General features: G+C 35.8%; 1 protein-coding gene across 1 annotated transcript in view; it reads left to right on the top strand.

The window, feature by feature from the left end:
• The window catches only part of HERC1 (HECT and RLD domain containing E3 ubiquitin protein ligase family member 1), a 166,598-nt gene that overhangs the window by 49,207 nt on the left and 99,136 nt on the right, over positions 1 to 18,255 (top strand). The window contains exons 9-17 of the mRNA XM_081157121.1: positions 3,267 to 3,411; positions 3,514 to 3,685; positions 5,763 to 5,897; positions 6,213 to 6,378; positions 11,135 to 11,260; positions 12,407 to 12,628; positions 15,725 to 15,877; positions 16,006 to 16,138; positions 17,470 to 17,661. Coding sequence (XP_081013247.1) covers positions 3,267 to 3,411; positions 3,514 to 3,685; positions 5,763 to 5,897; positions 6,213 to 6,378; positions 11,135 to 11,260; positions 12,407 to 12,628; positions 15,725 to 15,877; positions 16,006 to 16,138; positions 17,470 to 17,661 — 1,444 coding nt within the window. The remainder of the gene's footprint in view (positions 1 to 3,266; positions 3,412 to 3,513; positions 3,686 to 5,762; positions 5,898 to 6,212; positions 6,379 to 11,134; positions 11,261 to 12,406; positions 12,629 to 15,724; positions 15,878 to 16,005; positions 16,139 to 17,469; positions 17,662 to 18,255) is intronic.

Raw genomic sequence — 18,255 nt, 5'->3', positions numbered from 1 at the left:
AAGAGAGGATAAGGAGAACATTCCCATATGGAAAATAATCTGAGAGGTTTGGATATTTCTGAGACTGGTTAATCAGGCCTAGGATAGTCAGAACTTTACAATTTCTTTATAAACTTTTGAATTTATACATGCATATCTTGGCTTCCCTTTGTTTGTTTGTGATGGAGAAGGTCCTGGCTTGGTGATAGTAATTTCCCCTTTACATCCATCAGCAATGACAGTGGAAAAAGGAGCTGACCACTCATTCTGTCACATATAGGAATCCCTTATATGCCAGGTAGTGGTATAAAAATGTTTTCTAACAAATTCAAAGGTAGATGAGCAGCAAAGCTGAAATTAGCATATAATTTAATGTGTTTTTTTTTGAGAGACTGGAATGCCTTGTGTCCTAAAAAATCTACCTCATGCCCTGGCCTAGAGCGTCATCCCCATACACCAAGGTTGCAGGTTCAGCCCACAATCAGGGCACATACAAGAATCAACCAATGAATGCATAAATAAGTGGAACAACAAATAGATGTTTCTCTCTTCCTCTCCCCCACCTTTCTCCCACCCTCCCTCCCCCTTTCTCTCTCTCTCTAAAATACCAATAAATAAATTTTAAAAAAATCTACCTCAAACTATTTATCACCTTGTATTTTAGTTATTTATTACAATGCTAGTTGCTGCCTTAAAACTTTAAACTTCTCTTTTACATGTTTCTCACTGAGGGTTTTGTGCTAAGAATCCATGAATTGAAGCCAGAAGATGCTCATTATTTGTTGTATAGCCACAGGCAAATCACAGATCCCCCTTGAGTATCATGTGCTTCTTTTGCAAAAGAGGGGTAATAATTTCTGCTTTGCTTACAAATGATCACAAAAGATAATTATTTGAATTGAAAGTGTCTATAAATTATGAAGTACTGTTCAACTGGTAGTTGCTAATAATATAATACTAATAAATATATTACATTAAATTCCAAAGAAACGTAAATTATTTGCTCTATGGAATAGTTGTATCATGAGTGCACTAAGTTATGTGAAATCAAATGCATATACTGAGAAAAAAATAAAGTGAGAAAGAAATACTTTTAAATGTAAGAGTAGTTCTGTTTACTGTCACACTACTTGCTGAGTATGAAATGAAGATCAACTTTTTTTTTTTTTTTAAATATATTTTTATTGATTTCAGAGAGAGGAAAGGAGAGGGAGAGAGAGAGATAGAAACATCAATGATGAGAGAGTCATTGATCGAGCCCACAGCCTGGGCATGTGCCCTGACTGGGAATCGAACCCCGATCATCTGGATCCCAGGTTGACGCTCAACCGCTGAGCCACGCCCAGCCGGGTGAAGATCACCATCTTTTTCCACGGCTCATCTCAGTTCCTCAGGCCTCTTTAGTGCTAACTCACCACCATATTAAGTGTGATTCTTATGTTAAAAAAATATAGTATGTATTTTTTTTTATACAACAAGGTCCCTAAATGCAAGCCAAGTATTTCTTCATCTTGTGTTCAAGCAAAGGAATACCACAGTAGCAAAACTTAGGTATATGTGTCTTAATGAGTGAGAATACTATATTGTATTTGAGTGACTTAGGAGATTTTAAATGACATTGACTATATATTTTTTCGTCTTATTTGTCTTTAGTTCCTAACCCTTCCTAACATAAGCCTTTCTTGTACTGGAATGTGGCATTCTATACTTGTCTTAAGAAAGTTCTCTGGCAACTGGTACAAGTATTTGCTCTTCATTTTTTGTTGAAGAGGCTTAACCTCTCAGTAGTCTTTCCTGAAATAATTGCAAGATAAAAAAAATTCCCAAACTTGATGGCATAAGGATAAGAGTCTATATGATATTACCAAAACCCACTAAAGGAAAAAAAGTTATTCAGTTTGCTGATTATTTTTATTTTTGGATTGCCAAATTGGAATAGTTTATTTTCTTATATTCCTCTTTTTTTACCTTATATTTCCCTCAAGCATCTTTCATCAGTTGATGATTGTTTTAGTATTAATTAGTCAAAAATAAAGATGTTTGCTTCACATGGTCCTGTTTTTAAGTGGTAATTAAAATTGTTATAACAGTGAGGTAAGGTAGTTTTCAACTAAATCATAAACATCAGTTTTGTGATTTATATAATTTATTTTATATGATCACCCCTTGATTTAATCAACCAAGTAATATTTGTTGAGACCTTCAGAGTAAGAAGCATGTAAAGAAATTTTAAGATAGGGCCAGTATTTCTTTTATATATATATATTTTTATTGATTTCAGAGAGAGGATGGGAGAAGGAGAGATAGAAACATCAATGATGCCTGGCCAGGTGTGGCTCAGTGGTTGAGCGTCGACCTAGGATCCAGGTGATCGGGGTTCTATTCCCGGTCAGGGCACGTGCCCTGGTTGTAGGCTCGATCCCCAGTAGGGGGCTTGCAGGAGGCAGCCAATCAATGACTCTCATCATTGATATTTCTCTCTCTCTCTCTCCCTCTCCTTTCCTCTCTCTGTAATCAATAAAGATATATTTAAAAAAAAAAAAGAAACATCAATGATGAGAGTCACTGATCGGCTGCTTCCTGCACGCCCCCTGCTGGGGATCGAGCCTGCTACCCAGGCATGTGCCCTGACTGGGAATCGAACCGGGGTCTCCTGGATCCTAGGTTGATGCTCAACTGCTTAGCCACACCCGGCCAGGCGATAGTACCAGTATTTCTAAGCTGCTAAGCTTGGGCAAATATAATACAATGCAAGCTAATTTGATTAGTATCTTTGGCAGAATCTCTTAGAATATCCTTCCATTTAAAAAAATTTTTTATGACCAATTATTTTTCTTTCAGCTCAGATATTTGTCTGCCTATACAATGAGCTTTTAAAAACAGCAAAATAAATCACTATGAACATTTTTAATATTTCATTTTAAAAAATATATCTTTATTGATTTCACAGAGAGGAAGGGATAAGGAGAGAGAGAGAGAGAGAGAGCGAGAAACATCAGTGATAAGAGAGTCATTGATCTGTCCCCTGCACACCCCTGATGGGGGATTGAGCCTGCAACCTGGGCATGTGCCCTAACCAAGAGTCGAACCTCGATCTTCTGGATCATAGGTCAATTCTCAAATGCTGAGCCATGCTGGCTGGGCACTATGAACATTTTTAAAAGAACCAAAACAGTAAATATTATTTTTAACAATAAAGTTATTATTTAGTATTAAACCACACTGTTTATGATATTTATTCTTAGTATCTCAAGATATTATGTGTAGTGTATTTCTGTTTGTTTCAGGTCTATGCTTGGGGCTGTGGAGCTTGTCTAGGTTGTGGTTCTTCAGAAGCTACAGCTTTGAGACCCAAGCTTATTGAAGAACTGGCTGCCACCAGAATAGTTGATATTTCTATTGGAGACAGTCATTGTTTGGCTCTTTCTCATGGTAAAGTCATTTGTTTTTAAGAAGTAGTATTAACTATCACCTTCCACAAATACATTACATTTAAATTGGGGTTTTATTTTGTTCTTTGTGTTTTGTTTTTAGACAATGAAGTTTACGCTTGGGGCAATAACTCAATGGGGCAGTGTGGCCAAGGAAATTCCACAGGTCCTATTACTAAACCAAAGAAAGTGAGTGGCTTAGATGGCATAGCTATTCAGCAGATCTCTGCTGGAACATCACATAGTCTGGCATGGACTGCACTTCCTAGGGACAGGTAAGAGTGCTGCCCGCATTTAAAAATTCTTGTGTTTTAGTAACAATAGAAACACCAGTGAAAATAGAAATGACTGTTTTTCTGTCATAAAATACCCTTCTGAACATCTTTAGTATTTTTTTTAACTATCATAGAATTGACATCTAGATTTCTTTCAATTTGAATGTTGAGGTTAGATATGTTTTATAAGCATGAGATTATCCCCTGTATTTAAGATATTTTCTTAATTTTTCTCCTAAACATTTTGAATTTCATTTCTGTGTCCAGATAATGATTTTAAAAATTAAATGTCTAAATATCAAGAGGAAATTAAATTAAAATAGTCAAAATCGGAACTAGGCTTTGTTGATTTAAACAGTTAATTAGCCTCTGTACCCTTTATGTGGTCGGTTTTTTGGAAAAAAGTAGTTGCCAGACTTAAATAAAGGAAGTTACTTTTTGCAGAAATTTAGTTTTGTCCTAAAGTGATAATCATAGGTCTGTTTAGATAATCAGATAGGCGACTTTTAGCCAATAGTAGGAGATTGAATTTTAAGGAATTTGGAGGTTGTTTCAGATACTTTTAGATGCATGTGAGCTAATTTACAACTTAGAATGTATTATACAGTTGACCCTTGAACAACATCGGTTTGAATTGCGCTGGTCCACTTATACATACACAGATTTGTTTCCAATAAATATACAGTTGGTCCTTCATATCTGTGGATTTTGTGTCTGTGAATTCAGTCAACTGTGGATTGAAAACTGTATTTTCAATCTGTGGCTGAGAATTTGTGGAACTTGGAGGCCTGAGTGTATGCATTTTTTTCCCACCATTTCATTTAAAAAAATTTTTAAAAATATATCTTTATTCATTTCAGAGAGAGGAAAGGAGAGGGAGAAGGGAGAAAGAGAGATAGAAACATCAATGGTGAAAGAGTCATTGATCGGCTGCCTCCTGCACGCCCCCAACTGGGGATCAAGCCCGCAACCCTGGCATATGCCCTGACCAGGAATCGCACCCTGATGGCCTGGATCCTGGGTCGACGACGCTCAACCGCTGAGCCACGCCCGGCCGGGCTCTCTGCCATTTTATATAAGGGACATGAGTACCCACGGATTTTGGTGTTCACCAGGGGAGGTGTCCTAGAACCAATCCCGTGCACCTACTGAGGGACAACTACAGTTAAGTTTTGGGGATTCAGAAGTTACACATGGATTTTCGACTGTGCCCGGGTAGAGGGTCAGCACCTATAACCCCCACATTGTTCAGTGGTCAACTGCATTGCATTCTAGACTTTTGATTCAGATGGGGTTTATTATGACATTCTAACCAATTAAAAACATTTATAGATAATTACCCTCCAAAACAAAAGCCAAAGTATAATAAATTGAATATAATAATTTGCTATTAGTATTAAATCTGCAACTTCCCACTTTATATGTAAATAGTTTGTTTCCAAGATCTTGAAAATCATCACAAGAGTTTTTCTTTTAACAGATGTCATTATATATCATTGTATAGAGTCGGGCTAGTTTTCTCAAAATGAAATATAAATTTTATAGACCCTTAGAATCAGAAGGGGCTGCAGTAGATCATGTGTCTCAGCCTCCTGCCTTCAGGTGAGTGAATATCCAAACCTTCCAAAACAGGTGGTTATACGTTTTCTTCTTGAAGAACTCTAGGGATGGCAAATTTTTGGTTTTCCTCAGTTGCTGAAATGAAGGGTTTTATCACCTTCATAATCAAGGTCTTCTGTGTATCTTGTTGAAATCTTTCAGCTTTAGTAATGGTTTAGTTTTTGTTTTTGATCATGTGTGAACTTTTTTTTTTTAATCTTTATTGATTTCAGAGAGAGGAAGAGAAAGGGGGAGAGAGATAGAAACATTAATGATGAGAGAGTCATTGATCAGCTGACTTCTGCATGCCCCCGACAGGAAATTGAGCCCACAACCCAGGAATGTGCCCTGACCAGGAATCGAATAGTAATTGCCTGGATCCTAGGTCGATGTTCAATGCTGAGCCACGCCTGGCTGGGCATGTGTGAAGATTTTTATGTTGAGTCTGTTCCATGATTTTTCTTATGTTTTTTTCTAGACAAGTTGTTGCATGGCACCGACCTTATTGTGTAGATCTTGAAGAGAGTACCTTCTCACACCTGCGTTCTTTTCTTGAGAGATACTGTGATAAAATAAACAGTGAGATTCCCCCACTCCCTTTCCCTTCATCAAGGTATGTTCTATATATGTGTATTTGTGTGTCTGTGCACATGTCTGTTAATTACTCATTTCAAGTTTTGACGTACTAGTCTTGTTTGATTTTCCCCTCAATTATACAAAACTACTTTGTAATCTAAAAAAGAGCTAAACTTAGGTACTTGTTGATAATAACCTTTCTGGAGAGTTATCCATAATTTCACAAATCAGGTTTTAAAAATTACTGCTGGTTATAATTTGACAAAATTTTTAAAGATAAAATAATGTTACTTAAACTGGAAAACACATGCTCTTATGTTCCAAAAGTTCACAGCAGTTTATTTGGTTTCAGGGAACACCACAGTTTCCTCAAGCTGTGCCTAAAGCTGCTTTCAAATCACCTTGCTCTTGCACTTGCTGGAGGGGTAGCTACCAGCATTCTTGGGAGACAGGCAGGCCCACTTCGAAATTTGCTCTTCAGACTGATGGACTCAACTGTCCCAGATGAAATCCAAGAGGTAAGAGTATAGGACTCATGAATCTGTATCTCAAGCAAGGCACATCTTTCTCTGAGGTTGTAGTTCATAAATTCAACTATATCTTAGAAAACTTTAGTTGGCTGTTCTTTTCCCTACTCCTATTTTCTTGGGAGAACAAATGTTCTTGGTTAATCTATCCTTTAAAATAAAGATTAACTGTCACCTCTGAGAACCCTTTTCATTCCCTGCTCTCCTGCCAGCAAGTTAGGTTTCTCTTATGTATATTCTCATTGTATTGCATTGTATTGAAGTTGTCTTTTTATAAATTGCCTGTCTTTTCCCACCAGAAGATGAATTTATGAGGACAACGACCTAGTTTATTTTTTCTTATGATAAAATACATATAACATAAAATTTACCTTCTTAACTATTTTTAAGTATACAGTTCAGTGACATTAAATACATTCATAATGTTTTACAACTATTACCACCATCCATCTCCATAACTGTTTTCATTTTATAAAATTGAAATTCTATATCTTGCTTAATAACTCTGCATTCTCCCCTCCCTCCAGCTCCTGGCAACCACCATTCTACTTTTGTCTCTATGATTTTGACACTCTTAAGTGTGTCATGTAAGTGGAATCACATACTGTTTGTCTTTTTGTGACTAGCTTGTTTCACTTACCATAATAAAGTTCATCTATGTTGTAGCATATGGCGGTATTTTCTTCCTTTTTAAGGCTGGATAATCTGTTGTATGTATATACTACATTTTGCTCACTCACTCATCCATCATCTTGATGACCTTGGATTAGGCACTGATTTCTTAGATATGACTACCAAAACATAAGCAACCAAAGAAAAAAAGATAAATTGAACTTCATCAAAATTAAAAACATTTATGCTTCAAAGGACATTATCAAGAAAATCAAAATATAACTCACAGAATGGGGAAATATTTCTAAATCATATTTGCTTCTGATAAACTTCTCGTTTCCAGAGTATATAAAGGATTCTTGCAAATCAACAATAAAAAAGACAACCCATTTAAAAAAGGAATAAAGAATCTGAATAAACATATCTCTAAAGAAGATAGACACATGGCCAGTAAACACATGAAAAATGTTCTACATCACAACTCATTAGGAAATACAAATCAAAACCACATGAGATACACTTCATACCCACTAGATGGCTATACTAAAAAAGACTGACAATGGCAAGTGTTGGTGAGGATGTAGAGAAATTGGAACCCTCATACATTGATGGTGGGAATGTAAAATGGTGCACCTACTTTGGAAAACAGGTAATTCCTTAAATAGTTACCGTGTAACTCAGCAATTCCATGCCTAGATCTATACCCAAGGGAATTAAAAACATATGTCCAAGCAAAAATGTGTACATACATGTTCATAGCAGTATTATTTATAATAGCCAAAAAGTGGAAATAAACAAATGTCTGTTAAATGGTGGATGAACAAAATGTGATATGTCCATACAGTGTAATATTATTCAGCTATAAAAAGAAATGAAGCCCTAGCTGGTTTTGCTCAGTGGTTAGAGTGTCAGCCCTCAGACTGCAGGGTCTCAGGTTTGATTCTGGTCATGGGCATGTACCTCCAGCGCAGGTTCCATCCCCGGCCCCATTCGGGGCACGTGTGGGAGGCAACCGATTGATGAGTCTGTCACATCAACGTTTCTCTCTCTCCCTCTCTCTTTTCTCTTTCTCTTCTCTCTCTCTCTCCCACTCTCTGAAAAGCAATGGAAAAAATATCCTTGGGTGAGGATTTAAAAAACAAAAAAAGAAATGAAGTACTGACACATGCTACGACATGACTGAACCTAGTAAACTCTGTGCTAAGTGAAAGAAGTCATACACAGAAGGCCACATATTGTATGATTCCATGTATATGAAATGTTCAGAGTAGGCAAATCCATGAGATATAAAATAGATTAGTTGGTTTTCAGGGGTTTGGGGGAGGGAGAGATGGGGAGTGACTGCTAATGAGCTCAGTGTCTTTTTTAGGGTGATGAAAAAGTATTCTAAAATTAGTGGTGATGATTGTATAACTGAATATACTAAAAACCACTGAATTTTGTACTTTTTTTCCTCTTTCCTGGGCTGGTTGGCTCAGTTGGTTGGAGCATCATCCCATACACCAAAAGGTTGTGGGTTTGATTCCCAGTCAGGGCACATACCTAGGCTGTGGGTTCAATCCCCAGTCAGGGTGTGTACAAGAGGCATGTTTCTCTCTCCAACCCCCATCCCACCTCTTGCCCCTTGCACTCTCTCTCTAAAAATCAATAAAAACATATCCTCAGGTGAGAATTTTTTTTTAAAAGTGTGTTTTATGACACGTGACTTACATGTCAATTTAAAATAAAATGAAATAGATATGGTGATTTTTTTTCTGCTACAGGGGGCATGTCCCTGGTAGGAGTGTTAACATTAACCTGGAACTTTGAGGATTTAATATTTATCAGCAATAAGGTAGTGAAATGTGTTTTAAAAGGTTCAAAAGTACTGGAATAAGATAAGGAAAGTAAACTTAAAAAGTTATCTTTGGATTTATTTATTTATTTATATATCTTTATTGATTTCAGAGAGAGGAAAGGAGAGGGAGAGAGAGATAGAAACATCAGTGATGAGAGAGTTGTCATTGACGGGCTGCCTCCTGCACGCCCCTGACTGGGGATCGAGCCTGCAACCCGGGCATGCGCCCTGACCAGGAATCGAACCCTGATCTCCTGGATCCTAGGTTGATGCTCAACCGCTGAGCCACGCCCGGCCGGGCAGAGTTGTTTATTTCTTGAGCCTCCTTGGTAGCTACTCTGTCTTAGGAGAGTCCTCAGGAGGTGGACTGTGTATAAGGCTGTTTCTATTGAGGGCTATTTTTGTTCCTCTTTCCTTATCCTCGAAACTTCATGTAATTTATCTGTTTGCAGCAATCACTGTTGCTGTGTGTTGTTTCTTTCTTTTTTAGTGCTTTAATTTGAACCAGTTGTAGACTTAAGGAAAGGTTGCATAAATAATAGGGTTTTCATGTATCTATCACCCAGCTTCCTTTAATACTAATGTCTTACATAACCACAGTACAGTTATCAAAACAAAGCAGTTAACACTGGCTTAATACTATTAATTAATCTAAAAACCTTATTAGAAATTATATCCATTTCCACTAATGTCCTTGTTCTTTTGCAGGATCCTGTTCAGGATCCTGTATTGCATTTAATTTTATTTCTCCGTAGCCTCCTGCACTCTGTAAGAATTTCTCATCCTTTCCTTGTCTCTCATGATCTGCACACTTCATAATTCTCGTCAGTTTTTTAAAAATTGAATATCTCTGTTATTTTTTCATGATTGGACTGAGGTATGCATTTTTTGAAAATACCACAGAAATGATGATGTGTCCTCAGTACGTCAATACCATGGGGTTCATGATACTGATGTGTCTTATTACTAGAGATTTTGACCTTGATTGCTTGGTTAAGGTGGTGTCTGCTGAGTTTCTACATCCATCAGTAGTTTCTGAGAGAGGGTAGATAGAAAATACATTCTTTGAGAATATACTTACACTTAAGTAGTTCACAAATTGAATACCTTCATGAATAGCTGAGGCATAGAATTCTAAAATGAAAATCATTTTCCCATAAGAATTTTGAAGTCATTGCCTTCCAGCTTTCAGTGTTGTTATTCAGAAAATCAATGCTATTCAAATTTTTGATCCATTGTATGGAAACCTGTTTTTCTTTCCTGGATTCTATAGAAAGTTCTAATTGTCCTTTGTGTCCCTTATGTTCTCACATTTGAAAATACTTTCTATGAACTGATGTGGTTCTGATTTTATCCACTCTGGTATATACTTAGGTGGACAGCTTTTAATTTGGAAACCCATAGCCTTCAGTTTTAAGAAATTATCTTGAAGTGTGTTGTTATTTCCTCTTCATTGTTTTTTCTTTCTCTGAATTCCTTATTATTGGGATACTAGACCTCTTAGACCAGTACTGTTAATTTTCTTGTTTTCTTTTCTGTTTTCCACTTTCTCCTCTATAAGAAATTGAATTTTGTATTCTAACCCTCCTGTTGATTTTTTAAAAATTTCTTCTATAATTTTTTAAATTTATTAAAAAAGAGCTCTTAATCTTTGAGTGTTTCTTTTTTCTAGTCCAATACCCTCATTTCACTGATAAAGAAGTTATGACCACAAAAGTTATGGGTCATAGATAATGCAGCTATTCTTTATGCTGTTCCTCTTACCTAGACTTCTGTTCGGCTAAGCCCTGCTCATTTTTTAAATTCTTAACTCAAATGCCTAATCTTAGGGAGACCACCTATGAGCTTATTGGCCATGTTAATTGCCTTTTTGTGTGTGTGCTCATTCCCATTTACTTTTCCTATGTGACTCCTTTCATACTTACAATTACTTGCTCAGGGTTTCTCTCTCTGACCAGACTATATATATGCTCACAAAAGCAGGGCTTTTGTCTTTGTTTGTATCTGCATCCACAGCACTTTGCAGAGAGCCTTACTAGGCCCAGTGCTGTAGATTCAACACTAAATATTTGTTGGGTGACAATTATCTATTAGTGGCAAATACAAAATATGTATGACATCTAAAGAAGGACTTGCATGCCTTTTTTTTTTTCTCACATATCACCTATATTTAGACTTCCATGATCTACCTTCTTTAGATTTCTGTCATCCTAATAGTCAATGGATTTAATGTATCTTTTTATTTATAAAAAGGATAAGAACCAGGCCAATAAATACACTTTTCTTTTTTGATATTAGGTGGTAATTGAAACTCTGTCAGTGGGAGCAACCATGCTGTTACCTCCATTACGAGAACGTATGGAGTTACTTCATTCTCTTTTACCCCAAGGACCTGATAGATGGGAAAGCTTATCCAAAGGACAGGTGAGCCTTTGCATGGTATCTAAGTAAACCAGTAATATCGCACACACAAAAGAGAGAGGAAAATAAAGCTAATCAATTGCCTTGTGTTTATGAAATAATACTTAACTTGATGTTTCTGGTAAGTCCTTGTGTTTAATGTTTTCTACTGGAAGAGTTCCCAGATTTCTAATGAAGATGAAGTAAATTATAATTTATTAAATGATTTGGTGGTAATTATTAAAATTATGACTAATTTTTCCAGTGTTGCTTACATTGTCAAAACAGAGACCTTTTAGTTTATTTGTAATGTACTGAGTTGAAATCAAGGGCATGCACTACTATTGGTTCCATGCCCAGAACTTCGAAATTGCTTACATAAAAAGTAAAGGATGACTGTTATGAAAAAGTATTTGATGATATGAGTATGCTTATTCTTTTCATTTTTAATATCTTCTCTTCATTAAAGTAAATACATTTTGCTTAATCAAGTAGAACAATCAATTGTAGAGTTAAAGATATCCGGGAAAAAGTGGTACGTACTTCTAATATAATATTCACAGATACCTTGCAATGAGTATTTTGCATTAGTTTAGGTTTCAATGATTTATTTTAAACATTAGGATAAGTAGTTTCATTGGTAATTCTGTAGAAGAATGTGTAGTATAATTTATTTGTTGACATTTCCTACTCCTCTCTACTTACAGTACTAAAATCATGCAGAGTATGCCATTTTAGCTTAGAGCTTTAGGTATTATAATAAAGGATGGAATAAAACTACAAGTTGCATTTTCCCAAGTGATATTAATGGGATAGCTTTTCTTTTTTTTCTTTTTTTAATTTTTATTGATTTTTTTATTTTAGAGAGGAAAGGAAAGAGAGGGGGAGGGAGAAACATTGATGTGAGAGAGAAATGTGCTCTGACCGGGAAGAGAACCTGCTACCTTTTGGTGTATGGGATGACGCTCCAACCAACTGAGGCACACCGGCCAGTGCGTGATAGCTTTTCTTTTGATTACACACTTGCTAAAAGATTATTGTTAATCAATATATGAAATGGATTAGTTAGTATCAGTATCGTCGTTTTCTGGGGTCCTTTTTTTTTCTTTTCTAGTGCATTTTAAGCTAATTATTTATTCCTGTTTCATCGATGGAAATATTTTTCTTTAGAGAATGCAACTGGATATCATTCTGACAAGTTTGCAAGATCATACCCATGTAGCCTCCTTACTTGGCTATAGCTCACCCTCTGATGCTACTGACCTCTCTTCTGTGTGTACTGGCTACGGAAACCTGTTAGATCAACCTTATGGCACTCAGAGCTGCCACCCAGACACTCATCTAGCTGAAATTTTGATGAAGACTCTCTTAAGAAATTTAGGATTTTATACAGTAAGTTGTTTTTGTGTGTGTGGTTAAAATAATAATAATAACAATAATAATAATAATAAAGCTCCAGTTTTTTTGTTTGTTTTTTGGAGGGGGGCAAGTAGCACTTCAGGTCAAGATATTTTGACATTTAAACACTGATTAAAGAAATAAAACTAGTCTAGACTCCATTTCCCCATAGGGGGAAAACATGTCAGATCTTCTGAAATATTGTGGGGGGCCTAGTGCCTTATAATTGAGAATTCCAAAGAGATTTATTTTAGAATTTCACCAACATTTTTTGATGTTGATGTACAAGAATAAACAGAATACAAATAGTCAACACCGTTTTGTAAGAGGAGAGTAATGAGGATGTGTATAATGATTCGATGTTAATGTACAGGACTTTTTTTTAATTTTTAAAATATATCTTTATTGATTTCACAGAGAGAAAAGGAGAGGGAGAGAGAGAAATAGAAACATCAATGATGAGAGAGTCATTGATCAGCTGCCTCCTGCATGCCCCCAACTGCGGATCGAGCCCACAACCCGGGCATGTGCCCTGACTGGGAATCGAACCCTGATCCCCTGGATCTTAGGTTGACGCTCAACCGCTAAGCTATCCCTGGCCGGGCAATGTACAGGACTTTTTAAAGACTTCATTATTTTAGGAAACCTTGCCCAAATAACCCCATCTAATCATGTAATTATAATTGCATACCTGTTAGTAATTTTAGAGTCAAAGTCTCCTGTATAACTTAACATTGAATTGCCTGTGTATCCTTTCATATTGTTTCCTATGCCTCTTCAGGGTCAGGTATATACTTTTTTTTCTATACGAGTCTTAGTGTTTTGTTCTGCCCACATTAAAAGGTTGTTGACTAAATCAGAGTGACAGGTGTTCCTATAAATTATTTTCTCTCAGATTTAAGAATGTAAGTTTGATCTGATATTTGGCTGTAAGTGGAATGGGAACAGTTTTATAGAATATCCCTATCCACTTGTTATGATGGAAATTTTTTTCCAAAGTTGTAAGCAACATTTATGCTGAATTAAAGTAGTGCCTTTATTGTGATTAGGACTAAGGTTGATGTGTATATTATGTGGACATGGCAATAAAATACTAACTCCTTTTGGGCTAAAATAATAAATTATTGTTTCTTTCTGCTGTGATTTAAAGCAAATTTGTCATGTTCCAAGAGTTTAAAATAATAGTTCTTATCTTAGTCTGTTTGGTCTGTTTAACAGAGTACCCTGGACTGGGTCGCTTATAAACAACACATATTTATTTCTCAGTTACGGAGATGGGAAGTCCAGGATCAAGGCACTGGCAGATTGGGTGGTGCCTGCTTCTTGGTTTATAGACAGTCTTCACACAGGGGAGCTCTCTGGAGTCTCTTTTATAAGGGCACTAATCTCATTCATGAGGACTCTGCCCTCATGACCAATCACCTTCCAAAGATCCTGCTTCCAATTACTACTACATCTGGGGAAATTAGGTTTCTACATAGGAATTTTGAGGGGACACAAACAGTCAGTTTCTCTCTAATAGTGTTTATTTGGGAGCTTATAATAGTGCTTATATAGCAAGGCTCTTAAAATGTTCTGACTCTCTCTTGAATATTGTAAATAGACCATATTTTATGCACAAAGATGTTCATCATGTTATTTATAAGCAATTAAAGAAATAAATTGGAAACAACTGAAATGTCTAAAAATAGGGGAATGGTTAAATAAATTATGATATATATGCTTAGTGGAGTATTATATGACTCAAGTTTTATATATGCTTGGTTTATGAAAATGTAGAAAATATTTGTGAATTTGTTGGAAAAGAGAAGAGTAAAAAAATAGAATAAGCAGTATTATGAAACAAAAAATCAGGAAAGAAATACACCAAAAATATTAATAGTGATTTTTTTGAGGGGGTGATTGGCTAAATTGTGATTTTTAACTTTTTAAAAATGCAGTTTTGGTACTTTCTAAATTTTTTACACTGTGTATTTTTTGATCCCCATACCATTTATCCAAATTTGCTTTATCTGTCTATCTGTCTATTTTTTATTCTAAATCATTTGAGGGTAAGTTGCAGATGTCATGCTGATTATTCCTAAGCACTTAAGCATGTATTTCTTATAATCACCTTGCTGACCAGTCATGAGTATATCTGTGTTTCCATGTCCAAATGTTGCTGACTGGTCATGAGATAACTCATGTCTGCACTTACATTAATTTAACTAATTTTAAACACCTTGCTGACCACAGTAGTCAGCCACATTGGCGAGTTCTGGCTTGAAATAGCCTGTCAGCACGGTGTAAGAAGGAGGGCATTCTCTTATATAACAACAGAACAATTTATAGAATTCAGGAACTTTAACATTGATGCAGGGCTATTATCTAAGATATAGTCCATATACAAATTTCTGTAATTGTCCCAATAAGTTGTCCTTTATGGCAACCCCCTCTCAAGCCAGGATTATGTATTATATTATCATGTCTATTTAGTCCACTTTTTTTTTCCTTTTCAATTCTCACATGAGGACATGCTTTTTAAATTGATTTTAGAGAGAGAGAGTGAGTGTTTGCCTTCTGTATGTACCCCCACTTGTGATCAAACCCACAACCTAGTTATGTGCCCTGACGGGGGAATACACCCACAACCTTTTGGTGTATGGGACGATGCTCCAGCCGACTGCGCTACCTGGCCAGGGCTAGTCCACTTGTTTATTTTATTGTCAGAAACAAATTTACTTTTTAAGATTCTGACCTTAGAAATTCACAAGCATGTGAAAACAAAAACTTTACAGAACACACCTGGAAAATAATTGCATTAAAATGTTGAAGTATGTTGTCTTTGGGTACTGTGCTGTTTTCCTATGTCTTGTTTTCTGTATTTTCAAAATTATTTTGGTGAAATATGTATTATTTTTTTTAATGGAGAAACAGATTGAGATTGCTTGATAAATCTTATTATCTAATAGCTAATAACATAGAAAATTTAAAGATTGATAATATTGGAGAAAGAAGATAGTGGCTTCTTAAATCAGAATCATTTATGGTAGGACATTACTTCCATTTCCAAACACTTCAAATATGATCTTCATTTATGTATCATTTTAGGATCAAGCATTTGGAGAGCTAGAAAAGAATAGTGATAAATTTCTACTTGGAACATCATCATCAGAGAACAGTCAGCCTGCTCACCTTCATGAATTGCTGTGTTCACTGCAGAAACAGCTGCTGGCATTTTGCCATATCAATAACATTAGTGAGGTATGTGATTCTTTGCCTTTTATGGGACCTCTCTCAGGGGCCTTGAAACTCAAGATATTTGGTTAAGCCATGACATTTTTTTACCTTAAATCTTTCAAAGTAGTAATTTAGCAACTTTTTTCCCTCAGAATTCAAGCAGTGTGGCATTGCTTCATAAACATCTTCAGCTCTTGTTGCCTCATGCCACAGATATTTATTCACGTTCCGCAAATTTGCTCAAAGAAAGTCCTTGGAATGGCAGCGTTGGAGAAAAATTAAGAGGTGTGTTTGGAACTAAGTTTCAAGTTTAATCAGTGGCTGTAAAGTAAAAATCCTTAGCCTTCCCAAAGCCTTATGAGTGCCTGAAACCTTTGAATGGAATAAGAATGATCTTGAATCTCCTTATTGAAAACCCCTTTGATTTTGGTTTGGGGGCCATGATAATAGTGAATGATCTGATTAATCTTAAAAGAAGCCAATTAGCATGACAGGCCTAATTTTAAGGCATTGGATGATTTATACTCAAAAGGATAAATTTTAAATGGCATAAAGTGAGATTTTTATCTGCTATTTCTTTACCTTTTTTCAGCATTTTCCAGTGTTCTTCTTTATTCCTTGAAATGCCTTCTTTTCCTTGGGCTTCTGTGTAGTCATAATTCTATTTTTACTCATATCTTTCTGGTCACTGTTTTTCGTTGGTTCCTATAAACTCCTCTTCCTTGGATGTGCCCTTTAGTGTGTATGATCCTCTGAATTTTGCCCTAAACCCTCATTTCTCCCTGAATGATCTTATCTGGTCCCATTGTCTTTAACCACCATGTGTATGTAGACTCTTGTATCTGCACCTGGCTGAGAACTCCTTTTCACGTCAGCTTTTATTTAGTTACCTACTGGTGTCTTTTTTCAGTTGTCCTAAAGACAACTAAAATTCAGTATGTCTGTCCAAAACCAACTTATCTCTGAAGTTCCCCCACTGAAAAAAAGAAAGAAACGGAAACAAACCATTGCTTACTAGACACTTCCATTTTGTTGTTGCACAGGCATTTAAAATTTAACCCGTTCAAACTGAGCTTATCTCTGAATGGTCCACCCTGCCCCAAAATACAATGAAATATTGAAACAGAATTGATATTAATAATACGAAGATGCTTTGAGGTGATCTTAATTTTTTTTTTAAGTAAATTTGGTGTAAAAAACATAAAAGGCTTCCCTCACTAAAATATAAGCACCATGAGGGCAGGAATTTTTATGTCTTTTTTTCATGGCTATATCTCTGTCACCTAGAACAGTGCTGAATATGTTGTATGGGTACTCAGGAAATATTTTTTGAGTAAATCCAAAAAGGATAAATTTGTGAATCAGAAATTCATAATGCATTTTAAGGGAAGGAGCTATAATCTTTTGAATTTGTTGGCATGAGGAAATGTATGCTTTCCCACAGAGTGTCTGTTGGTGGCACTCTCTGCAAGTGAGTAAATACTAATTCTACACTAGCTACCAGGTAGGTAGGTGTTCAACAGTTACTGACTTAGTGTACTATAGTTCTAAGTTAGAATTTGTTTGTTTTTAAGTTTGTAACAATTGATCCATGTTGAATTTCTTACCCATCATAGATGTGATATATGTCTCAGCTGCAGGCAGTATGCTCTGCCAGATTGTTAATTCCCTACTGTTACTCCCCGTGTCCGTGGCTCGGCCTTTATTGAATTATCTCCTCGACTTGTTGCCACCTCTTGATTGCCTTAATAGACTCCTGCCAGCTGCCACTCTTTTAGAAGACCAAGAGTTACAGTGGCCTCTTCATGGTAAGTAAAAATGGTAAAAGAGCAAATAATGCTTTTGAGAAAAGTTGTTCCTCTTGATGCATCAGGTAAATTATATCTGACACTTGGTTGTATTATGTAATGAAAAAGATAAAGTTATCTTCTCAGAGATTATAGTCTAAAATGGGCTCTCATATTTAACAGTGTTATGAGTAGGGTCTTATATATGGTCAGCAGGTTTGAATAGTATATGTTCCATTGATTCTAAGAAACTTTATTTTTCTTCAAATTTTGACATGGTTTAAATTAGGATACATCTTACAATGGATGATAGGAAAGCATTCTTTCATAATTGAGTCAACAGCATAAGGACATATTTTATAGTCAATAGATTGATTTGATTAAAAAGTTTTATTTCTTAAATGCAAAATTTTTAGATCTCTGTTTGACAGTAAAATAGTTTGTATTTTGTTTGAATATATAGATAACTGAATGTGAAGGATGGAAACTGGGAACCTGTTTTTCTGTGCTTTCCTTTTTAGGTACTTTATAGGAAATAGCGTTCTGATTTTAGGCATGACCCTTGAATTCACTCCTGATTTATAAAATGTTGATGATTCTGTGCAGTTGAATATA

Source organism: Miniopterus schreibersii (genome assembly GCF_964146895.1).
Source record: "Miniopterus schreibersii genome assembly, chromosome: 1".
Taxonomy (NCBI): Eukaryota; Metazoa; Chordata; class Mammalia; order Chiroptera; family Miniopteridae; genus Miniopterus; species Miniopterus schreibersii.
The sequence above is the reverse complement of the archived record's forward strand: the minus strand, read 5'-3'. Positions and strand labels throughout refer to the sequence as shown.